This window comes from Eptatretus burgeri, chromosome 1, assembly GCF_056783735.1.
Source record: "Eptatretus burgeri isolate ZD-2024b chromosome 1, Ebu_testis_v1, whole genome shotgun sequence".
Lineage (NCBI taxonomy): Eukaryota > Metazoa > Chordata > Myxini > Myxiniformes > Myxinidae > Eptatretus > Eptatretus burgeri.
In genome coordinates this window covers 50,491,704-50,517,265 of record NC_140961.1, presented here as the reverse complement: position 1 = coordinate 50,517,265, position 25,562 = coordinate 50,491,704, and the positions used below count along the sequence as shown (strand labels likewise).

The 25,562-nt window shown below is 44.3% G+C and overlaps 1 protein-coding gene across 6 annotated transcripts in view; it reads right to left on the bottom strand.

Annotated features, from left to right (window-relative positions):
• LOC147034465 (wolframin-like) overlaps positions 1 to 23,731 on the bottom strand; it is a 29,363-nt gene extending 5,632 nt beyond the window's left edge. For 2 of the 6 annotated variants that reach the window (XM_085883676.1, XM_085883690.1), the window contains exons 1-11: positions 23,576 to 23,731; positions 21,285 to 21,367; positions 17,129 to 17,273; positions 16,823 to 16,996; positions 16,533 to 16,589; positions 13,099 to 13,259; positions 8,043 to 8,252; positions 7,103 to 7,950; positions 6,562 to 6,753; positions 2,002 to 2,124; positions 1,523 to 1,841 (exon numbers count right to left, since the gene is read on the bottom strand). In XM_085883676.1, the coding sequence (XP_085739802.1) occupies positions 1,523 to 1,841; positions 2,002 to 2,124; positions 6,562 to 6,753; positions 7,103 to 7,950; positions 8,043 to 8,252; positions 13,099 to 13,259; positions 16,533 to 16,589; positions 16,823 to 16,996; positions 17,129 to 17,273; positions 21,285 to 21,367; positions 23,576 to 23,642 (2,379 nt within the window). In that variant the 5' untranslated portion in view covers positions 23,643 to 23,731. Of the gene's footprint in view, positions 1 to 1,522; positions 1,842 to 2,001; positions 2,125 to 6,561; positions 6,754 to 7,102; positions 7,951 to 8,042; positions 8,253 to 13,098; positions 13,260 to 16,532; positions 16,590 to 16,822; positions 16,997 to 17,128; positions 17,274 to 21,284; positions 21,368 to 22,986; positions 23,006 to 23,381; positions 23,551 to 23,575 lie in introns of those variants that run through there. The other 4 variants (XM_085883679.1, XM_085883681.1, XM_085883685.1 and 1 more) reach the window with 4 other exon arrangements.
• Positions 23,732 to 25,562: the final 1,831 nt, after the last annotated feature.

Sequence of the window (25,562 nt, the reverse complement as noted above, 5' to 3'; positions counted from 1 at the left end):
AGAAATATGGGGGGGGGAGCACAGATAGAGGGGGGTGGGGGTAAGGCCAGAGAGCTGACGGTGAAAGAGACCCAAAGACTCAGCTTCATCACAAGAGATTGCAATGATCCTAAATGCTTTGGTTTCGACAGCGTGAAGTCGAGCTCGGTGTAAGGCAGGAGCACCGCCCCAGATGGGGGAGAAGTACTCCATCAAACTGGATGAAAGTTTTGTGAATGGTTAGAAGCTCAGGTGTGCCAAGGAAGGACTTTGCACGACGGAGGATGCCCAGTCGGCAACTGACTTTGGAGACCAGCTAAGAAATGTGGCTTTCCCAGAAAAGATCATGGCAGAAAGTGAGATCCAAAAGCTTGAATGACAGGACTTCATCAAGAGGATAGCTTCCTTTTTTATCTATTGTTTTGGTCAACAAGGTTACGCCAATTTTTTTTTTTTTTCGAGATCCCTCCAAAAATAACCCCAAATGGACTTTGAGCTTCATTCTTGGACATGTTTGTGTCAGAAGACGTCTCCAGCAAGACAAAATTGAGCTTCCACGTGCAAGCCGAGGCCTGTCTCTACACCATTTGACCCCACATTGCAAGAGGGCTCCTCAAAAGAGCACATTGGATTGACCAGTCAGTCAATGGTAAATAAAACAAATAAAAATCCGACGAGAGAAACGAGCAAACAGGTGAACAATCGTATTAGATCAAAGAACAAACACCACCTTGGGGGGCACAGTTCAAAACAACATTTTAAAGCTGCAGACTTGGACACACATTTCTACTTCAACACAATTTGCAAAACTAAACCAAGCTCAAAATACCAGTCTTATTGGGTTCGGCTGGACAGGCACAGAATGATACAGCATGAGTACAGTCATGGGCTTGGAAGTACATTCCAAAATCAGAACAAGGTTACAAAATAATTGAATTAATGCAAAAATTACGAAAAAAAACACGACTATTCATGAGCAGTTGGGCCACCGCATACAGCTTGTGAATTCCTTTCAAGAGCAATCGTACCAAATTCAAAAATTGTCTGCATGACCGACGGTAGACACCCAAAGTGATGACATCACAATGCAGTCGATTGTGCTGCCAATGGACTTTGTCTCAATTTGCTCATTTCACTTTGCATTCTTCAACAAAGTTCAATGATGAGCAATTTGTCTCAATTTCAAAAAGTTGAACAGCGACGATACATATTAATTAATTTGATATGTGGCCACCTGAATCAATAACCCTCCAAGGGGTTCTGTAATTCACCAGAGCTTGAACACCAAGTTTAAGGTGCAAACCACAGGAGGCAAAGATTTATTTTTCAAAATTCAAACCAAGTTAGCAAAGGGCTTCAATTACACATCTCATCCAGGGGGGAAACCGGTCCTTTATCTTATGGTTTTTTTTTTTTGTTTTTTTTTTTAAACTCAGCAATAGGTAGATCAATATCGCATAACGGATTTGAACCCAGAATGGCAGCCGGCATTGTAAAGTGTTCAGATAGGAACACCAAACAGACAAACTTAATGAGGACTTGCCTGAATGAGATTCCCATTTCTAACACGGAGTAGGAGCTGCCGGAACTCGTTACCACCACGAAGGCTGACGAGGCGATCCAAGGAATTTGGCAGGGCCGCCCACAGGTTGATGGGTTCCTCAACCTCTCCAATGGCCGTCGACCCCGTTGCCGCATGCTCGGCTTCTGGGGAATCCAAAGGCTCAAGCAAAAGCTCGAACGTGTACTGACCAAGCAGCTTTACATGGCAATCGTGACTGGCTCGGTGGCTCATTTGGCAAGCAGTCTCATTGGTGGGGTCAGCACCACCATTTTGTTCCTCAGTATTGCAAGAGGAATACCTGCAATGTGACAGGCCATGCATTATAAACACCTTTCCAATCTACCTTTGACAGATATTTACACAGAATTTTTTTTTTTTTTTTTTTTTTAAACACCAAATTAAACTTTCAATCCACAAAGTGAAAGCACATGGCAATTCGTTCTCCTCCAAATGACTACCTCTCTCCGTAAACACAGCGTAACCAGTTGGCAACAGGTGACGGCAACAGCTCCAGAAATGTTTCCAGTGAATTTTCAGTCTCCACAATGCTGACCATATGCAAGCGGCCGACCCACGTCACCCTGCCGACGCGCAACAGTGGGGGGGGGGGGGAAATCAGGTAGAAGTCAATCGAGTATCTCATTAAAATCCCAACACACAGCAGGTTCCGTTCTTCCCGCATCTCATTAAGCAATAATTTGTTCGATGGCATATCCATCGTGCCACTGATTATTATATTATAGTCGGCTTGGTCAAATATGTTTTCATAGCCTGTTATATGAAGCCGATCACATGATAGATAGTCCAATAAAATAAACTGCAATTGCAAATAATAATGGCCCTGATAATGCAACAAAATGCAGCATGTCAGGGGAAGTGTGGAAAAGCAGAAACATCAGTAACAGCTATTGAAGTAGTACTACAGTCCAAATGTTAACCACCCCCCCCCCCCAACACACGCCTCCTCCCCTTACAGCCTACCTTCCTGCCAACACCCCCTGCCCCCCAAATATTAACTCTAAAAAGATATTCCTGCAGATTTGGAAAAGTTTATTGGATGTTTGTACAGGTGAAAGAGGATTTGTCCAAGGTTGAAAGTTTGTCTGACAAACCCGACCTCATGCGGACGACCAGGGAGAGTTTTCGGCTGAAGCCTTGCACATACTGGCTGGCCAGGCACGACGTTTGGCCAATGGTGATTTGGGGTGGAATGTGCAATTTGTTCCAGGGTGCCGGCAATAACCCACCAACTTCACAAAACACACCGTGGGATCCTCAACGCCCACCAACTTGTACTTGCAGACAGGACAGCCGCCTTAAGGTACAACCAAGTGAGGAGGGTGCACATTGTGATGAAACTGCTCTGCCTACAAAGGCACCAATTTGCCAGGTTATAGTTGGGAATCGAACCCAAATGAGAAAGCTCAAAGTAAGTGTGCAACCCTACGCACCATCTTGTCAGACATTTGTGTGAAGCAAATTAAAACCAGATCAGTGCCAAATTACTCAACCAGAGCACCGGTTGTACCTGCTTTTTAAAAGATTTAGATTTTTTAAAAGAAGCCGGTTGCAAAAAATAAAAACAAAAAACCACCATCATAAAGCAATGATGGTCGATGACAAATGTTTGTGTCGACTACAAAGAAGTTACGACGATTCAACCCGAGGCAAACAACTTGCAAATGGGAGCAGCTGCACCGCGGGGTGAGTGATCAAATGTGTTACAACCATCACCTTCAGCAACGATGATTTATTACCATATTACATCATTTCGGTTATAACGGCAGTACATCGCACCGGTATGCCTGGTGTTGGCTTCATGGTTCGGGTGGTGGGCTTGGGATCCCAGGATCCTGAGTTCAAATCTCACCTGCTGTTAAATTAATACCAGGTGGGGTTGACTCTGCCTGTCATCCTTCCGAGGTCGGCAAAATGAGTGTCAGCATGCTGGTACCGTGTCGGAGTGGCGACCCATCCAGGATTGAACCCAATAGCAAAGGAAACTGCTTAAGCAGCACCAACGCTCTGCACAGAGTATGGTCCCATTGGATGGCTTAATCACACCGGTTCATGAACACAATAGGGTCTGCACCCAAGACAGAAGACAATGCCAAAATGGTGGACAGGACAGCGACGTCACACCTCAGATGATTCCTCTGATCAAAAGTGACGCTCAATCCCAGAAAGCAATATTTTTGAGCATTTCAACAACTTAGGATAAGACTCCTTAAATTTTTTACTTTGTCAAAAGGTAAACAGAGCTGGAATCCAGTAAAGTGTAATATTGAAGTCATACCTCTAAATATTGCACTATTAGTGGGGCAGATAACAGCAATTTTTGAGAGGAATGGTGCAAATGATACAAGCATCAAATTTGGCACATTTGTTCTCCAGGGGATTCTAATCAAATCTGCCTGATTGGCCATTTGAAAATCCAAATTTTGAAAGAAAAAAAAAATAATAAACTTTAAAAAAAAGTCAAGATCACGAATCAATGTTGGATGCTGGCTGAGATTGGTGAATGTTTCAGAAACATCATCAAAGACCTTCCAAGTCTGCCACGCAGTTTTCTTCCCTTTACCGCGGAAGGCAGACACAACGTCACATCCAGTGAACGCATGGAAGTATGGGATCCCTCGAGCTTTCTCAGGCCCAATTGCAGAAACTACCTCGTGGACTGGAATCCATCACGCCTTGGCTCCTTGGCCAAAGGCAATCCACATGTTCTCAAGGCCTCGTTCCTGTAAGGATGGCAGTACAGATATTGATATGACGAGTACGTCCGTGTCATTAGCCTTAATGATAATGGACTTGCTACCATCCGTCGTTGCATCCCTGGTGTGTACAAATATTCGACTGTCAGCTTCTTCATGAAAACATGGGGACACAGCATCCAGTGACTTCCTTGTGTTGCTAATAGCATCTTCTCCTTTTGTGACAATGACTGTGCTTGCCGTCTGTGCTTCACACATCTTTTCCGCAAGGAAGTGAAACAGCTCAGTCTTGTTGCTGTCATCTCGAAGAAAGCTCCTCCAGTTACTTGGGGTCTTACTGGTTCCTGTCACTCTTCTTCTGATTCCTTGCCCCCTTTTAGACCTTGCCTCGGACTTCAGACGACTTCTTGTACACATCAAACACTACGTCCACCCTCTCGTACCTGGCACCATAGGATTCCACGTTTGGGATGATGTCTTCTTTAGCATAGTCATCAAATATCTTTGAAGTGCGTGGAGGTAGGGCATTGATCAGTGCTGAGCCATCAATGATGAGTGCATCTCCCCTTGGTTCTCTGTCTGGGATGTTCATTTGCGCTTCAAGAATTTCAGCCAGCTGTGACTTCAAATTTCTTTGAAGTTTTTATTTTTTTTCAAATTTTTCAAAATTTGGATTTTCCAATGGCCAATCAGGTAGATTTGATCAGAAAGCCCTGCAGAACAGAAATGCCAAATTTGATGCTTGTATCATAATTTGCATGATTTTTCTACTATCTACTACACTATGGGTGGAGGCAATGTTCTTCCTGATTATATTCTGGGATAAAGTTATGCAATTTGGCTGTTCCTCTTAGAACACGTTATGCGTCGAGTCTTCCAAAGCTTAATGTCAGGCGGCCTGTCTGAACAAAATATCCGCCTGTGGGACACGTTAATTCCTGCATCGCAAGTTGAAGTGGCGAACCAATAGCACATGCACATCCTCAACACCAAGAGCTTCTTCGATTATTGAGCCACTGCAGGAACTGCAGACATCTGTGCTACAGTTCATTGAAACAAAAGGGTCATGGACTTCATAAAACAGTCTACAGCCTGTTGAACTCTTCAAACAAATCAGTCTAAAGCTGTCCATGCCATCCTCCAGGCCGTGGTCCGTAAGGACGACTCAATATTGGCTTTTACCTTGGAGGGTCCACTGCACAATGATGTACACATTATCCTTGCCCTGCAGCAATGGTGAAAAACACCCCATAGTTTGAAAGGTTGTGGAAACTATTATTGGAAAAATAAATAAATAAATAAAACTTGGACTCACCAAGCACCAGTTTTGGCTTCCACCCTGAACATGCTGGGACTAGAATAACAAAAGGCAGACGCCTCACGTCTCAAATCAACTCGTGGACATTCCACAGACTTTTAATGACATTTTGCATCAAATATTTCTTGGCAAGTGATCTTCAAATGGCAAAAGTCCTCATCATGTCTGGCTCACTGATTTTTCTCCCCCCCCACCCCCTCGACATTCTTCAGAGTTTTCCTCCAAAATGTTTTAATCAGCTTTCCGTACACCACCACCACCCACCCCCTTCCTTTTCCACAGGATGCCATACTGGGGCCAATGTCCTTTTCTGCCACAACCATTACTTTGTCAGGGTGTATGCCTGGTGTTGGCTTAATGGTTAGGGTGGTGGGCTTGGGATCCTAGGGTCCCGAGTTCAAATCCCGCTCAGCTGTTGAATTCATACCAGGTGGGGTTAACTCGGCCTGTCATACTTCTGAGGTCGGCAAAATGAGTGCCAGCTTGCTGGTATCCTGCGTCGGAGCGGCGACCCGTCCAGGATTGTGCCCAATAGCCAAGGAGACTGCTGAAGCAGCATCAGCGCTCTGCACAGAGTATGGTCACAATCTCCTCCTTATTTGGTATTTCTGATGACCCTAGGTATGTGCCATGTGACTTTTAAAAAGATCCACAGTATCTTTTGAAAGATCCCACCACACCGGTAAGTGGGGGAGCACCATGTGGACACAACACACAAACCTGTATTGGCAAATTAAACCATCCCACATGCAATAAAAACAAATTTAAAATTCACCATTCATACAAAAATACCCCCAATAGTCCTGGGTTGATCACCATGGGTGGGTCAGAAGGAGAAAATTACCAAAACGTTCATACATTTTGCAACTAGAAAATGAATAATCCATGAATTGGCACAAATCAGGACCAACGGATCCAACGGCCTTTACCGATGTCTGAATTGTTCTGTGGTGTATAAATGCCAAACAAAAACTCTCCGAACACACCAGTTTCCCTCCAAGTGAGCACATCTTTCCTGGGTCTGAGCAACGCTGCTGCTTTGCCAAGCTTCAGGACCACAAAGGGTGCTGTAACGCAGCAGAGTCAGCTGCCTGTTGTCGTCATGCACAGCACCCTCAAACCTCACCACGTTTAGAAAAAAAAGAGCCATGATAGCACCGCACCAGAAGAGCAGGAGCCTATGTGAAGAGATCAACACAAAAATGGTCTGCATGTCACATTCGCCAGAAAAGGCATTCGACCTTGGGTTTATACACAGAGAAAAAAAAAAAACGTTGTCATTGCATCTTTATCGGCCAATGACAGGTTGATCAATAATTCAATCAATCTATAAAATCCTTGCCAGACTTCATATCACGGTCAACAATGACGAACCTGTTCTTTTGCTGCAACAGAACAGCTCGTCGGAAACAAAAATAAATAATTTGTTCATATTTAAAAAGGAGAGGTGGAACAAATCCCTTCTAAATTGCAAGGACACAGACTTCAAAAGTGGAGATAATTAACATGGGCTTGAGATTCACTCACCAAGCAGCATCATGCTTCGGTTTGTCTTTGGCTGTGACTGCAGACCGCTGTGCAGCATTATTTTTCCAATAGCGGATGACAAGGGGTAGAGAACAAAGGGCTAGCGTCACGCCGAGCTTGGTCAACTCCAGCTCGATGATCCAGTGGACTGCTGCGTATCCCGCAGCTGTGAAAAGGCCGAGAAGCAAGGCCGGTAATGCAAAGAAGAAGAGCAACAACCCAGAAGCGGCTCTGACAAGACCTACAGGTGCCATGACCTGAAGGAATGCAGTGAGCATCTCAAGCCAAACGAAGGTGACCAGATGTGGCACAAGTTGAGAATATATGCCACGAAAGCCACAGGCACTCGCCATGCGGTAGAAGCAGTAAATGAGGTACATGTACGGCACAGCAGGAAGGCCAAATATCAGAGCTATCGAGCTACCAAGCGGTATGGTAAACAATGGTTTTACAAGTGGCTTCACAATCCAGGCCATGGATTCGGGTAAGAGTGTACCATCAAGGCCTCGCAAGGCGGCAGAGGATAGTTGGGCAAAAACAGCATGGTGCGCGAATAACCCCACAACACCTGCCACCTGGCCAGCACCATGTCCTGTCAATGCCAAAATGAAAGAGAGAAAAGCAAACTCAGCACAGGGAAGCCATGATTGGTCAGCTACAGGAAATGCCATGACAGCCAGCAGGGTGGCAAGGAGGAAGTGCAGATAGGGCTCCAAATGGCTCCAGCAAAACGATGACTGAACCTCCTCCATATTTAGGTCAGGGTCATATTGCCGCAAGACATCGGTGAGCTTTTGGAATTCAGCCCAATCACGGCCTTGCCTTACGATACGCAATGTGCAAACTACCTGGAAATAAATTGCAATGAAAATGAGTCCATATATTATGTAATATTTGAGTCACAGTGCAAAGAAAAGAAAACTTTTAGGTGCATGCTTACCATCGCACCAAAAGCCAGGTAGAATATCAAGAGGGGGACAATAAAGCCAAGAAAGTCAATGGTAAATGTGCTGATCATGAAGAAGAAGATGATGGTGTTGATCTGATTTAGCGGCAGTGCAGCCTTGATCCACCGAGTGCCCATGTTGCAAACCGTTTCCATCAAGTAGTTCTTGGCCTCAATAAGGGTGGAGAATGGGTAAGACAGCAGCTGCAAGAAATATGCACAGATTGAAGTCACTGAATTGTGATAAATCGACAATTATTAGGACAAGCAAAGGGCCAGTCCTCAGACGGAAGGAAATGTTTCGGGATAGGTAAAATAAACACGAGCCGGCGTTTTTAGTTACGCCTTTTATACAGTGCAGTCATGTGCAATCCGCGTTGGGGAAACATCCAGTACAAGTTTTGAAATGTGCATCTCAATCACCGTGCTCAATGACGTAAACCAACCAGAAAAATGAGGGACCTTATATAACAGTTGTCATTATTACCGGTGCACTTTCATCATTCCATATACAATGCACAAAATGTGCTTGTAGGTTTGTTTTACAGAGGCACTCCAAATCCAAGTCCCGTTTCTGCTTGATGGCCTCTTCATGATAAAATTAAGTAATTCTTTTTTGAAAAAAACAAAACGGTTTATTATGCAAAGCTCACCGTGGTTGAGTGGTTAAAGTTGCTCACTCAAGCCAGCAAGTGCAGTTTTAATGGGTTCGAAATTTTTGTTCCTGGATGCGAAAACATGTGACGTGCACAGGCACATAACTATATATATATGTACACAGTCATGCGCCGCATAACGACGTTTCGGGCAACGATGGATCGCATATACGACGGATCGGCCAGCTCCATTATAATGGAGCTGAAAAATTCCTATCGCCGAGTAATGTAGCCGACGTGGCGCTGCCAGTCATAAAAATAGCACATACAATTATGTACAGTACATAATACTTGATAATGATAATAAACAACGATGTTACTGGTTTATATATTTGCGAAACTGTACTTTTTATCGTTATTGTACTTTTTCAAAAAAAGGTAGTCAGCTGAGGTTAATTTATTCTTGAAGAAAGAAAAAATTTTTTTTTAATTAATTTAGTGTAGCCCAAGTGTACAGTGTTTAGAAAATCTACATATAATCTACCCTATACAGGTGTACCTTTTTTTTTTTTAAACTTTTATACCTTTTCCATGTTTAGATACACAAATAATTACCATTGTGGTACAATTGCCTGCAGTATTCTGGACAGTAACATGCTGTGCAGGTTTGTAGCCGAGGAGCAATAGGCTATACCATATAGCCGAGGTGTCTAGGTTTGTGTAAGTACGATGTACGAATACGAAAAGAAAAAAAAAAAAAAAAAAAAAGATGTTCGCACAACGACGACGACGCATTTCTCAGAACGTAACCCCGTCGTTAAGTGGCGCATGACTGTATATATATATATGTATATATATATATATATATATATATATATATATATATATATATATATATAAATAATATTATACACACGTAGGTATACAGGAATGAAAAACAAAATGTGCGCACAAAACGTATTTTATTGATTACAAAAAAATTATGAAAATAAAAATATTAAAAATGGTAATAATAATTTTAATGAATTCTAGTATTAAATGAATCCTAGCACCACTATAATAATACTGGTAATATATATATATATATATATATATATATATATACATATATATATACATACATATACATACATACAGGGTGTCCCCAAAAAATGTACTCACATTTTGGCTCGTCATAACTCATTCAAATTTTTCATTTTTTATCAGATCAAATTGACCCAAATAATGGCAGAAGTACGACTAGGTTTTGAAGAAAGAAAATTGATCATAAAGTGCTACTGGAAGCACGAAAACATCATGGAAGTGCAAAGACAATTTAGAAGACATTTTCACAAAGATCCACCAACGTGACGCACCATTGCTCAGATCTAAGAAGTTTGAAACAGATGGAACTGTGCATGACGTCCATAAGGAGCGTTCAGGAAGACCACGGTCATCAACCACCCCCGCAAAGGAAAATCAATTGCTGGAAACCCTCCACCAATTCCCACGGAAACCTGTACGACAAATGGCTCGTGAGACAGGAATCCCAAAATCAAGCGCCCATCGCATTTTGAAGCCAATTAATTGGAAAAGTTACATTCCAACATTAATCCATTGGTCCGCGTCATCGGCTGTGTTTGGAACGTGATGGTCGTCAGTTTGAGCATTTGTAAACATGCATTTATCCATTAATCTTGTTTCTAAGTCAATAAACAACACATTTATTATCATTTAAAGAGTACATTTTTTGGGGCACCCTGTATAATATATATATACATATATATATATATATATATATACATACATACATACATATATATACATACATATATATACATACATATATATACATACATACATATACATACATACATATATATACATACATATATATACATACATATATATATACATACATAGCAGCTCTGGAAAAAATGACACCACTCCAAAAAAAAATTAAATCAGCATCTCAACATGTATGGCAGCCATTCCATTCCAGTGTCTGTTGAATTCCAACAGACACACCTCATTCTACTTAGTGAGGTACTGATTAGGTGATCACCTGAACCGAATCATATTTAACAAGGAAAGGTATAAAAACCACTGCTGTGGTCATCACTATCCTCTTGGAATAGGACCAGCTGGATGGCAAGAAGAGTGCTAGTAGTACCTCAAAAGTAATTGGAAAAAAAAAAAAAAAAAAAAAAAAAAAAAAAAAAAAAACTATTGACCATGCCAAAAGAGTTGAAAAGAAAAGTTTTGAGTGAGGAAAAGAAGGGTTCAATTCTGGATTTACTGGCAGAGGGATACAGTGAGCGTCACGTTGCTTCCATCCTTAAAATTTCAAAGACGGTGGTTAATGAGAACAAGGTCAAGCAGCAGACATTGGGGACAACAAAGCAACAGACTGGCAGAGGGGGAAAACGACTTCACTGACCGGGATGATGGCCAACTCATTCAAATGTCACTCAACAACCGTAGGATGACAAGGAAGTCACTCAACACTGTGTCTCCATGTTGTCATGAAGAAGCTGACACTCGAATATTTGTACACGCCAGGGATGCATCGACAGATGGTAGCAAGTCCATTATCATTAAGGCTAATGATACGGATGTACTCGTCATAGCAATATCTGCACTGCCATCCTTACAGGAACTAGGTCTTGAGAACATGTGGATTGCCTTTGGCCAAGGAGCTAAGCAGAGATGTATTCCAGTCCATGAGGTAGTTTCTGCAATTGGGCCTGAGAAAGCTCGTGGGATCCCATACTTCCATGCGTTCACTGGATGTGACGACGTGTCTGCCTTCCGCAGTAAAGGGAAGAAAACTGCGTGGCAGACTTGGAACATCTTTAATGATTTTTCCAAAACAAACATTCACCAATCTTAGCCAGCGTCCAACATCAATTCATGATCTTGACTTTTTGAATTTTTTTTTATTTTTATTTTCAAAATTTGGATTTTCAAATGGCCAATCAGGCAGATTTGATTAGAATCCCCTGGAGAACAAATGTGCCAAATTTGATGCTTGTATCATTTGCACGATTCCTCTCAAAAATTGCCGTTATCTGCCCCACTATAAGGTATTTTGCATGAATTGATAAATCAGTAACATAACTCCATCACGGACACGGCACAGACGCTAATGGGGGAGGGATGGGTGGTGGTGCTGGGTATTGTGGGATGCTGGTGGTGGGTTTTGTGGGGGAGGGGGGGATGTGGAGGGCAAGTGGTCATCCATATACATGTGCTGGTAGCTGGGTAGAGATGGCGTTAGTTTCGAGTGACTGCAGTTTCTTCCACTTAATTGTGGGTTTGGCATCCCCTCTCAAACCATGGTGGATAACCACAAGATCGAGCCATCTCTGTTTCAAAACGGTGCTCTATAAAATGTTCTGAACACAAAAGCAAACATTTGATAGATCAGATCCACACAAAAATAATCGAAAATTATTCCCAGTTAAAGTTAAATCTCACCATAATATAACCCATCAACAGTACAAATATGGTGGTTGACATCAAGGCTAAGCGTGAAGAAGAAGAAAAAGAAGAAGAAAAAGATTGACTTAATAAATCACAAATTGGAAAAGGACACCACATCTATTTTGTGGTGTATCTAGGGATGGATTAGCATCAAGGAGGTCTGAGCATTTGGAAGTCCCTTTAAAAAAAGGTAATCAAACATGTTTGTGGTTTACACTTTCATTTATTCTTACTTCTGGTAGGTTTGCCCTACGAGATGCCACGATAAGCTATTTATACACGTTAACACGGCATTTGTCCAAGGAGGAAAACCCCTTGGGGAGGGGGATATTATTTGTATCAATACAGTTTTGTAATAACATTAATATTACGTTCTCAAATTTAATATATGACAAGCAGCCTTTCAAAAATGCCATGATTGGCCATCTTAACAGACATGCACCTTGACACGGATTTTGCAGAAGGAAGAAAACCCCTTTGGGGAAGAGGAACAAATAAAGTTGCTCCAACCTCCATCGTTTGACCCTTAGTCCTTCCTTCAGGTTTGGTGAAGATAGGATAAGTAATGACCAAATGCATCACGGTTAAAAATAAAAAAATAAATAAGTCAAACAAAGACACAAAGATGCACACAACACACACTAGAACAATTGTTGAACAGGTAAAATACACCAATCGTGCAAGTTACCTGAAATTTTGTAATTGTTGAGCCACGCTACTGGTTTTTGGTCTCCTATTCTTACATTTAAATGCTATTAATGTCATCATGGAAACACAGCTTCCTTCCATACGTCAACAAAGTCAAGACAGACACAAGTGAAGCACCATATCGATACTACATGATCATTCGACAATTCAAGACGTGTGCACAATATCTACACTCCTGAACAGCTGGAAGGAACGAGTCAGAAATTGCTGGTTGTACAATCGACAATTGTTCCATTTTTAGATTTTATGTCGATTGTAAGGCATGCAAACTCGGATCTCACCTTTTGCCGAAAGGTCAAGTCTTGGGGTATTTTGGAGTCACTCGATTTGGCAAGGTCATGAAAAGTTGATAACAAGTCTGATGGAGATGAGGGAATGCCTTCGATAAAGTCTTTTGTCATTTCCAATATATCTTCTGCAGAAAGCTCGGCTTTCTGTGTGGCTGAGGAAAAACAAACAAACAAACAAAACAAAGAAGCTCAACAACACATGAAAGAAGAAACTAGATTCACAAGTGTGACCGCTTGCAAAACAAAGGGGAGCAATTAAAAGCATTCTTGATAAGAGTATATAGGAGTGGGAACTATTCAAAATATAAAAATACTAAATGTTCTCCGTGACGATTACAAATAAAAAAAAAAACAAAACTGTATTGATGTGATGAGTTTTCCAATTTGCATCAAACACTGTTGATAGTTTCTTCAAAAAGTCAGACGCCACTGCTGGGTGTTACTTGGAGTTGATGCCATTGATGGTTGTTGGTTGTGGATGTTTATCAGAACAAAACACCGATGTGGAAACAGCCAAGTCATTGCTCCATAGAGAATAGTCCAGCTTTCAAAAGACACATCTCTGAAGGCAAAGTTGCGTTTGACGATCAAAATAGCATGGTTGCAGTCAGAATGAGCGAGTCGAGTCGTCCATTTAGAACTCGTTCAAAAATAAAGGAATGCAATCTTATTGAGCCGGTTTAACCCTTACAGTGGCTTCGGATAGAAGTCTATAGCAGAAATTTATTTCCAAACTCACCTCAAGGTATTATGAATTGCACCATCAGATAAAATGCTTGTTGTTGCAAATGGTCAAATCTCCACTTGTAATCGGTAGCATCTGGTTCTGGTGTGTTCAAGGGTTTACTATCCAAGGGCCTACTACCTTGGTGTGTCATTCACAGACATTTGCTTGATCATTGATGAATCAACTTCTATTGTACACTTTTCAGCCGGATGAGCTGCTCAGCTACAAGAGGAGATAAGGCTGCCTTGCTTCGTGCATCTTTGGAAGCTGAACAGTTGGGCCAACGTCTGGCCAAAAGTTTCAATCCAATGACATCTCAAAATACCATTGTATTCTCTATGACTACATGTGTCATGTCGTTCGTCAGAAGAAAAAAAAAAAAAAAAAAAAAAAAAAAAAAAAAAGCTGCGTCACTCGAGATTGCAGACAATATATATATATATATATATATATATATATATATATATATATATATATATATATATATATATATATATATATATATATATATATATATATATATATATATATATATATATATATATATATATATATATATATATATATATTGTTGTGGTTACCAAATTCGCAAACCACCATTCAGGTCCCTTAGGTGAGGTATCTCGGTAAGTGCATGTGTAGTTAGGCCCAAACCCGTTGTCTAGTGGGAATACATGTCATTTATGCGAGCTGCGACTCTTCAGGATAGCCGTTTTTCTTTTACTATCTTTATTTTGGACCAACCGCCATGATCACAACCACAACATCAACCACCGACCACAACCACCGCTTCACCACAACCGCCACGACCTTCACGTCACACCTCGCAACCGGAGCATCGCCACCGTTCTTGCCCCGCTGTGGGTACCGGTGTTGGATTCGTGCAGAGCGTGCGTCGAACCGCGTGTACAAAATCACGGATTTTGTGCTTCAAAAACGGATCAAAAACGACACACGCCCACTTTTTGCCGTCCAATCGGTGAGCGAGGGGCGAATTGGCCCCGCCCCCAGGGCGATCGATATATGCAAATTTGTGGATCAAAAAGCCTTCACGCCCACTTTTTCTCGGGCCAATGGGGAGCGAGGTGAAAGGTCAAAGGGAGGGGGTCAAAGGCGAAGTTACGGGGGGATAAAAGGACGGTGTTCGTCAGTCAAAAAAGGAGAACGAGAACGAAAAGGAGAACGAGAACGAGAACGAGTCGGAACGGAGGGGACGAGTGTGGAAGTCTGGAGCCCGAAGCCTGCAGTGGCTGGAGAAGCTGAAGAGAGTCGGACGAGGGGGTGCTCGCGTCGGTGCCAGGAGCTGCACGCCCGAGGGAGGCCGGCAGCGCGACCTGGCCGAGGTGGAGACGCACACCAGGGATAATAAAGATCCTCTATACCCCGAGCATCAGCAACCCCCTCCTGTTTCCCCCCGCGCTGAGATAGTGCGACCAAGGGGGCCCCGTTCCCACCCCCTACCAGACACCGTCCACGAGGCCCGCGGGTTGCGGGGCCATCGCCGCTCCGCGTCTCATCACCAGACGGGTAGGCGCGACCCGGTCTCGGCCTCAGGCCCGCCTCATTCTTGAGGTATTTCTTTTCCTTGGTTTTGGGTGTGTTGTCGGCGCCGTCTGTGAAGTAGAATTGTATAAGTGTTGCCGTGTGCTCGGTAGTCGGTATTAGCTCTGCATTGCCTTCGCTTTTATATTTGCTTTTTGTGTAAATGGAATTGTGTTTTCTTTTTTTTTGTGTGCTTTTGGTGGAATTGTATTTGTGTGCTTCCCGTGTGCCGCGAATAAATGTGCTTTATTGTTGAACTGTTCTCCCGCTTCGCTTCGTCTTTTCCTCCATTGAATCCCCATCTTGCTTCACGTAAAGGGTTGGTAGTGGGCTGAATACGCCCGATAATTAATCGAACCGTCGAGGTCGACGATAACACCGCTCGGTTATTCTGATAGTACGGAACGGGTCGCTTAAGTGGCCCGTGTCCGAAGTCGACCTGCGGCGAGGTGCGATCGCCCGGTCTACCCTCCGCGTGGGTACTTAGGTAGGTCGAATTTGGCGAGCAACCCTATCCCACGCGGGGGCTGATTGGCTCGATCGCGGTGAGACCGAAAGGTCCACCCGTGACTGGTTCCCGGCGTTAGTCCGAGAGGGTCACGACTGGATTGTCCGTCCGGTGGGCGACGTGCCGCGATTCGAGTTACGTGGCCGTCGCACGCCGGCGGGCGCGAAGACCGCAACAATATATATATATATTTTTATCCAAGGATTGAAAAACATGCAATGTCCAAGTCAAAGCACACACCTTCCACCATTAGCACAGGATGACCCCTTGTTAACCAATAAATACAATCACACACAGTTCCCTGGATCTAAACCAGAGCGAAGACGATGGCATGCCATCACAAATCCCCACACTTTCCACCTAAAGCAAAGCTGAAAGATGGCATAAAGTTCCACCAGGAAAGACCCCGTATTAAATTTTGAGTTAAAAATTGTTTTTCCAGTTCTGATCTCTGTGACCCTAAATTCTGCACCGCTTATGAGGCGATAGTGTGACGGACAGACAGACAACAATATCTCCCCCAGTTTTTTTTTTTTTCCTCCAAAAAGTGTGGGAATAATAAATAAATAAAATTACCACGTCATTAGCCAGAATCAAATTGTGAATCATATACTCAAGTCCATTTTAATTAAAGGATTGAAATCTCACCTGAAATTAGCTTTGCAACAACTTTTTTATCCATGACATGTTGGCCGGCATCTTCCCCTGCAAACAACAAAACATCCACAATCACCTTCCTTTCACACCAAAGCCAACGTCTGTCCATTTAATTCTGTTGCTGGATAGACAAAACCTCTCCTCGATAATCCGTGGCAAGCATATTCGAGGTCACGAATGCAACACCTATATTATGTTTTGGGTATAAATTCAGTTATCTGTCCCACCTCTTCACTTCCAATCCATCCATAATCACCTAACACTCCCCATAAAGCCCTTACCATCCGTCTTCCCTAGTGAGTCAGCATTGCTCAGTGCTTCAGATAAAGGAAGAGACGACTTGTGCCCTGGATTGATGCAGGCAAACAAGCGATGAGATGCTTTGCGCAATGATCTTTCGAGCTCGGCCTCGCTGGTCAACCTCTGTACTTCCACTTCATTTGCTCCTGTAATACCTTCGGAATTCAAAGAGGGCAAAAAAAAAAAGCATGTAAAGCAGTGGTGGGAATGCCATGCATTGCACATTTGGCTGCACAAATTATTTAAATACTCCTTGGTTCCCGTGAGCATTTCCGAGTGCACCACACCTTTGTTCTGTGCCAGGCAATCACGGAGCAACACCACAGCCTTTTTCTTGCCCTGACGCGCTGCCCTGAGCAGCCAGGTCACAGCGGTCTCATTCATTTTGTCATCTTTCATTTCCTCGGCCTGACGGAGATAAGCCTCTGCCACCTACGAACACAAAATGCATATCACATTTAAACTTTTGAAATGAGGAACAATCTTCAACAAAGCTTGATGTGCTCAGTGGTTCAACTTTAAAAAAAAATAAAAAAAATAAAAAAAATTATATATATTTCTCAAAGCCTGGTGTTGGCACAGTGGTTAGGGCAGTGGCTTGGGACCCAAAAGGTCCTGAGTTCAAGCCCCATTGGGACACTGAATTAATATATGTATATATATGGATGTATGTATAGATAAACCAAGTCGAAAACACCAGGGGGATGACTCAGCCTGCCATCCTTCCGAGGTCGGCGAAATGACTACCAGTGTACTGGGCCCGGTGTATGCCCCGGTTAGAATAGATGTACCATATCCCTGTGTGTCGGAAGAGGCGACCAGGGTTGTGTCAGGAAGGGCATCCCGCGTAAAAAAAAAACCTATGCCAAATCATTATGCGGACAACAAAACGAATTTCCATACCGGATCGGTCGAGGCCCGGGTTACCAACGACCGCCACCGGTACCGGTGGTCAGCAGGGTACCAGTGGAAATTGTGCTACTGCTGGGCGAAGGAGGTGAAGGAGATGGGGAAGGCGAGTCTGGAAGCAGTGGGAGAGGGGGAAGGGTGGAAGTGTGCAGGTGAGAGTTGGAACTCTGAATGTTAGGACGATGATGGCAAAGGGCGAGAGTTGGCCGATATGATGGAGAGAAGAAAGGTGGACATACTGTGTGTACAAGAGACCAAGTGGATGGGGAGTAAGGCGAGGAGCATTGGAGGTGGTTTCAAACTGTTCTACCATGGTGTGGATGGGAGGAGAAATGGCGTCGGGGTAATCCTGAAGGAAGATTATGTCAAGAGGGTATTGGAGGTGAGGAGAGTGTCTGACCGAGTGATGAGTGTGAAGTTGGAAATTGAAGGGGTGATGATGAATGTCATCAGTGCATATGCCCCACATATGGGGTGTGAGATGGAATATAAAGAAGATTTCTGGAGTGAGTTAGATGAAGTGGTGGAGTGTGTATCCAAGGATGAAAGAGTGGTGATTGGAGCAGATTTCAATGGGCATGTTGGGGAAGGGAATAAAGAGGATGAGGAGGTGATGGTTAAGTACGGTCTCAACAAGAGAAATGTGGCAGGGCAAATGGTGGTAGAGTTTGCCAAAATAATGGAAATGTCAGTGGTAAATACGTATTTCAAGAGGAAGGAGGAACACAGGGTGACATACAAGAGTGGAGGAAAGTGCACACAGGTGGATTACATCTTAAGCAGCAGATGCAACCTGAAAGAGATTAGTGACTGTAAGGTGGTGGCAGGGGAGAGTGTAGCTCGACAGCATCGATTGGTGGTCTGTAGGATGACTTTAGAGGTGAGGTTAAGGAAGAGAGTGAGGGCTGAACCAAGGACCAGATGGTGGAAGCTGAAGGAGGAAGACTGTTGCGTGAAATTTAGGGAGGAGGTGAGACAGGCGTTGGATGGTGGTAAAGATGGGTGGGATGATTGGGCAACCACAGCAGAAGTTGTGAGGGAGATAGCTAGGAAGGTACTTGGTGTGACATCTGGACAGAGGAAGGAAGATAAGGAGACTTGGTGGTGGAATGAGGAAGTACAGGAAAGTATAAGGAAGAAGGGGTTGGCGAAAAAGAAGTGGGATAGTCAGAGAGATGAAGAAAGTAGGAAGGAGTACAAGGAGTGGTGGCGAAAGGCAAAAAGAGAGGTGGCAAAGGCCAAGGAAAAGGCACATGACGAGCTGTATGAGAAGTTGGATACAAAAGAAAGGGAAAAGGATTTATACCGATTGGCAAGACAGAGGGACCGAGCTGGGAAGGATGTGCTGCAGGTTAGGGTGATAAAGGATGCAAATGGGAATGTGCTGACGAGCGAGGAGAGTGTGTTGAGAAGGTGGATGGAGTACTTTGAGGAGCTGATGAATGAAGAAAATGAGAGAGAGAGAAGGTTGGAAGAGGTGGAGATAGTGAATCTGGAAGTGGGGTGGATCAGTAAGGATGAAGTGAGGACTGCTATGAAGAAGATGAAAAGTGGAAAGGCGGTTGGCCCAGATGGTATACCAGTGGAGGCATGGAAGTGCTTATGAGAGATGGCAGTGGGGTTGTTTACCAGATTGTTTAATGAAGTCTTGGAAAGTGAGAGGATGCCGGAGGAGTGGAGATTAAGTGTACTGGTTCCGATTTTCAAGAATAAGGGTGATGTGCAGAGCTGTGGAAATTAGAGAGGGATAAAGTTGTTAAGCCACACCATGAAGTTGTGGGAAAGAGTAGTGGAAGCTAGGTTAAGAAGAGAGATGACGATCTGTGAGCAGCAATATGGGTTTATGCCAGGAAAGAGCACCACTGATGCGATGTTTGCTTTGAGAATATTGATGGAGAAGTATAGGGAAGGCCAGAAGGAGTTACATTGTGCGTTTGTGGATTTAGAGAAAGCTTATGATAGGGTGCCAAGAGAGGAGTTGTGGCATTGTATGAGGAAGTCGGGAGTAGTGGAGAAGTATGTGAGGATCGTGCAGGATATGTATGAGGACAGTGTGACAGCGGTGAGGTGTGCGGTAGGAATGACGGACCGGTTTAAGGTTAAAGTGGGATTGCACCAAGGATCGACTCTGAGCCCTTTCCTGTTTGCAATGGTGATGGACAGGTTGACGGACAAGATCAGACTGGAGTCTTCATGGACTATGATGTTCACGGATGACATCATGATCTGTAGGGAGAGTAGGGAGCAGGCAGAGGCGAGCCTCAAGAGGTGGAGGTACACACTGGAGAGAAGGGGAATGATAGTCAGTACATATAGGAGAGAAGTCAGTACAGTACATGTAAGACAGAGTACATGTGCGTAAATGAGAGGGAGGGTGGTGGTATGGTGCAGTTGCAAGGAGTTGGGGTGGGGAAGGTGGATGGGTTTAAATACTTGGGATCAACTGTACAAAGTGACAGAGAGTGTGGGAGAGAAGTGAAAAAGAGAGTGCAGGCAGGATGGAGTGGGTGGAGAAGAGTTGCAGGAGTGATTTGTGACAGAAGGGTAGCTGCAAGGGTGAAGGGGAAAGTATATAAGACGGTAGTGAGACCAGCTATTGTATGGTTTGGAGGCGGTGGCACTAACAAAGACAGGAAGCGGAGCTGGAGGTGGCAGAGTTAAAGATACTGCGATTCTCGTTGGGAGTGACGAGGATGGATAGGATAAGAAATGAGTATATTAGAGGGACAGCGCTGGTAGGACGGTTTGGAGACAAAGTGAGAGGCGAGATTGAGATGGTTTGGACATGTGCTCAGGAGGGAAGCGGAGTATATCGGGAGAAGGATGTTGAAGATGGAGCCGCCAGGCAGGAGGAGAGGAAGGCCAAAGAAGAGGTTCATGGATACGGTAAGGGTGGACATGCGGGTGGTTGGAGTGTCAATGGAAGATGTGGAGGATAGAGCGAAATGGAGACGGTTGATCCGCTGTGGCGACCCCTTATGGGAGCAGCCGAAAGAAGAAGAAGAAGAAGTAGAATATACATTTCTCGGCAGCAGTTTGAAGCAGAATTTTTTGCAGGATAAAAGTACATATTGGCCTATTCTTTTTGAAAGGCGTGCAACATTTTTATAACATTTACAAGTATGAGACATCTGGCTTAACACCTTGATGAAAACCAGGTTTCCAAGCAGTTTTAATTCTACCCATGGTGCCGTGTTGTCCAAGCATGAATGACCATTCTGCAACAGACGAACACCATGATGCTGGCTGATGACAATCAGATAAATCGTGCAAATGTCACAAGGAGGGGGAGGAAGGAGGGATTTGCCAACTTGAGGCCTTAAAGTCCAAATTTTGACACAAACCACTCAATCCAGAGACAGGACATCACAGCAACTGCTCATTCATCACATCATTGGACATGAAAATAGCCCATTGCCTCTCCTTTGGGGATTTATTCCACACTTTTTTTTTAATTAAAAAAAAGAAAACACCAAATACAATTTTTAATTAAATAAATAAAAATCACATTGTGTTCAAGAATAAGCATCATACCTCCACCTGTGCCTGGGTATCATTGGCTGTGGCTTTCTGCAGAAGACTGTTGAGGTTCTCATCTGGTTTCCAGCCAGACTCTTCTGAAGGGAGACAATAAATGCTCCACACCACGTGCCAATGAAATAAATCACAATCCCAAGGTATCGGCCAGCTTTCATCACATCCAATATTGAAGATATGCCAGGAAAAAAGGTATGAACAAAACAGAAAAAACAATATATATATATATACATATACATACATACGATGCAAGGACTCCGCGATTCACGGGGGATACGTTCCTCAAAAAAAAAAAAAAAATGCCATGAAAGCCATGGCATTGTTTGCTTTATTTATTTATTTTTAAACATGGTTGAGGCCCATGGAAGAGCGATTACACAGAAAAATCAGGACAAAACATAAAAAAGGGAACAGCAGGAGAAAGGGGAAACAACAACAGCAGGGCAGAGGGAGAAAGTAGTCAGAGACAGACAAACAAGTGATGCAGATAACAAAGGGAAAACTCAAAGGTTGGACAATGTGGATACATAAGCAAAACTGTGTTTGACCAGTTTGTGGTTTTGTCAAGGTCTGAGCAGAGGGAAGAGGCTGCTGCCTGTGTCCGTCTGTCTGAAGGATGAGAGATGTCATGGGAGAGAGCAGAGTCATCAAAGATAAAGAGGATTTTCCAGAGAGTCAGTGAGATCATTCATGAAGATTAGCAACATTATGGTGCTGAGAACACTGCCTTGGGGTACTCCAGTCTAGACAGAGAGAGAAGAGATGAAAGGGTTCTGTTGAGAGCCACACGTTGTCTACAAGAGTGGGGGAAGTCAGAAATCCAAGAGTGGAGTTGGCCTTGGATTCCAGAGGCAGACGGTTTGGAGAGCAAGGTGGGATGCCAGACTAATAAAAGCTCGAGATAAGTCGAGAGAGAGAGGACCCTGATCTCGTGCCAGATATTGAGGGACTCCATCCATTGTTGGGATAGTAGAATCAGCATGTCCAAGGTAGAGCGAGTGACCAGGTGTGAATCCAAATTGATATTCTGAGATGAGGCTGTCAGAAAAAAGGAATGATTTTACGTCAACTGTGATGGAGTCCATGATGTTGATGATTATTGGAAGTATAGGAAGCTGATTGGGCTGGAGTTAAAGAGATCCGTTTTTGCACCTTTTTTATGTAATGCAGTCATGTTGGCTGATTTCCAACTTCCCAGATGGATGGAGGAAACCAGTCCTGAAGTGTTAATAAATAATAATAATAATAATAATAATAATAAAAAAACAAAAGCTCGAATACATGAATGTAGAAGGTCATATAGACCAGCGACTACACGAATAGTGGCAGCCCCCCTAACAAACGGAATGAAAACCCGTCATTGTTGTTACAAAAACAGCTAAAATTGATGAAGCGGCCGAAATTGAAACCAACACGTTTATTCTCCACACGAACGGTCAATCCCGAAATATAACGGTGGGGAACGGAAGCAAGATTGGTAATTTCCGTCACGACCGTTCTCCTGTGGAGAATAAACGTGTTGGTTTCAATTCCAACCGCTTTTTCATCAATTTTAGCTGTTTTTGTAACAACAATGACGGGTTTTCACTCCGTCTGACAACGTTAGCGTCCGTTTGTTAGGGGGGCCTGAGTGGGGTCTGACAGTATACAACACCCTTCACCACACCAACCCACCCCCACCCCACCCCACACTACTCACACTTATTTGTAGCAACAAATTCCACTGAACCGAGGGAGTGAGTGCGATGGTATCACTATCTGTCGAGTTTGTAAAATCCCAAATCCTGTCCCAATCTACAGTCGGCCCATCATCAGCACCCTCACCCCCCAAATGACACAACCAATGACCTTAGCATTCTCGAGTCAAGCTGAGGAAGTCACCAGTATTCTCGGTTCATGCACTCCGAACTGGATGGACGGGCCGTGGGTGCGGCATTGCTGCATCGCTGGCAGCGCGCCCGAATCGAATTAAAAACGATCAGCCAAAAAAAACAAACAAAAAAAACCAAACACCACAGGTATACAGGTGAGAATGTATACAGGTGAGAACGTTTTGAACCGCATATTCCCCGCCACGTGGACGTGCTATCGCACCTTGCCACCACGTGAGAAGATTCAACATCGCAACTTGCAGGCGCATCATCTCCGGTACTCCAGCACACTGCAGTGGTGTTCTACATCGGAATCGGTCTTCATGACCCGTTTCGGCGCGCTCTACATCCGACCGCGACCGGTATTCAAACACTTTCCGCCAGTCCGCCCGATGCGGGTGCTGTGTATATACTTACGCGCCCCGTTCGTACTCGAGATATTCTGTACTCCTGGTCCAACATCGGAACCCTCTTCCCCCTCCATGCTCTCCGGCGTGCTCACGAATGGGCGGAGCCAAAGTGAAACCTAAATAACGTTCAAATGTCCCGTGCTCGTCACGCCCCCTCTCGCCCCACCCCACTTTCCACAAATCTTCTTCCTCTTCACGTCTTGTTCACGAATATTTTGAATTGTTTTTCCGTTGACACTGAGGTGCAGCCGTTTACCTCAGGATTACTGCGCAACATCCAACAACCGCAGTCGCACATGTTGATCGTCACATAAATAATACGTTTGTATCAAATTTGATATTTGCCTACTTGAATTTCTTTGAGAGGTACAGATTTTTTTTTCACAACTTAAAATACAGAAATCATGCTTCAAAAAAAAATAAAAACAACATCGTAAAACCAAACATCCGGTTTTCAAAAACACCTTTGACCATACACCGCACAACACATTACCCGGGTTATATTAACATCAGCTGTCGCGTATCTCAATATTACACGTGGGTGACACACGAGTTGAGTGTGCGTGTCATCAGGAATTAAAGAAGAAAGTGATTTATATAAAACAAAAAGTGTGTTCGAGAGAAAAGGAAAAAGGGTAATAAATTATTTCAGGATTTTAATTCATCGATTGACAGATTACACACCCTCTCGTGTGCAGCCTTGATACTGCTGGTTGCATTACCTGTTATTAACACGGCTGTGCCGCTGATGCAGTGCCCCCTATTACCAGTACACTGGTACTCATTTCGCCGACCTCGGAAGGATGACCTACTGCGTCAACCCCACCTGGTGTTAATTCAGCGGCGACGCTCCAATTCAGGACCTCGGATCCCAAGGCAGCCACCCAAACCTATGTTGAATCCCGAGGTGACTGTGTTCCATTAGTAAGCGGCTTGCTTATCGCTCGCCAAGCGGCTTGCTTACCGCTCGCCAAGCGGCTTGCTGGATTCAAAGTGTCCAAGCAAGCGCTCCCGGAACAGTCGAGCCCAGCTGTGGTGTACAAGCGCGATCGCGGGCGTACTTTGCCCGCAGCTCTCCTTTATTACGTACTCAGCACACTCACGAGCCGTGGCACTACGGCACCCACTACAACGCCTCAGGCGGCGCGCACTCCTTATATCCCTGGCAGACACGATGACCACGCCGACCACTCCCCCACCACCATGCCCTGCCCCGCAGGCCCGCAGGCTATACCACACTTCTCCCTCCTAAAACCATGATTATTAAATGATCACCATCATAATAAGCATAAGTAGCACGAAATACCACGGCATCAAAGCAGACAAGGTACAAAAAAGAAAACAGCAAAGTAGAAAAGCACATCACATCATATAACGTGTGGATGCGAGCGAGTGAAGCAGCAACGGCCAGGTTCCGAAGACTGAGTTGCACAAAGCACCGACCAAACTCTGACCGCGTTACCGATATGAAGCAGCAAGGCGAGAAGCACAGCAGCACTACGCAGCAAAAACGCCCCCAGGCGGCCCACGCTTACATGGCCTTCGGCGAGGTCGCGGCGACCTCCCGAGCAAACCTCCCCCGGCACCATCAAACGCCTCCGGCCCACAAGGCGGCACATCTCCCCCAGGCAGACCTGAAACAGATAAACATTTCGAGGCCGGAAGCCCGCTGTCTGGAAGCCGTGGCGCCAGCGCCAGACCTGATTGACCTTGGGTGGGGGCGCTGAACAGCGCCGCTGGCTGGATGCAACCAATGCCCCACAACAACCCACGCACCACAATCAGTTGAGATGCCAACGCCCGTCCAAACGGCCTTGAGCGAACACAGAGAGCTGCGCCCCCGGCGCCAGGCACGTCTGACCTTGCCGAAACCAGAGGTGGGGGTAACGCCGATCAGCGCACCAGCCCTGGCTCCGAGTCGATCTCCGAGACCCACACAGCAGTTAGACGGTAGCAACTCCATTCAAACCACACTTCAACCAGAGGCTCGTCAT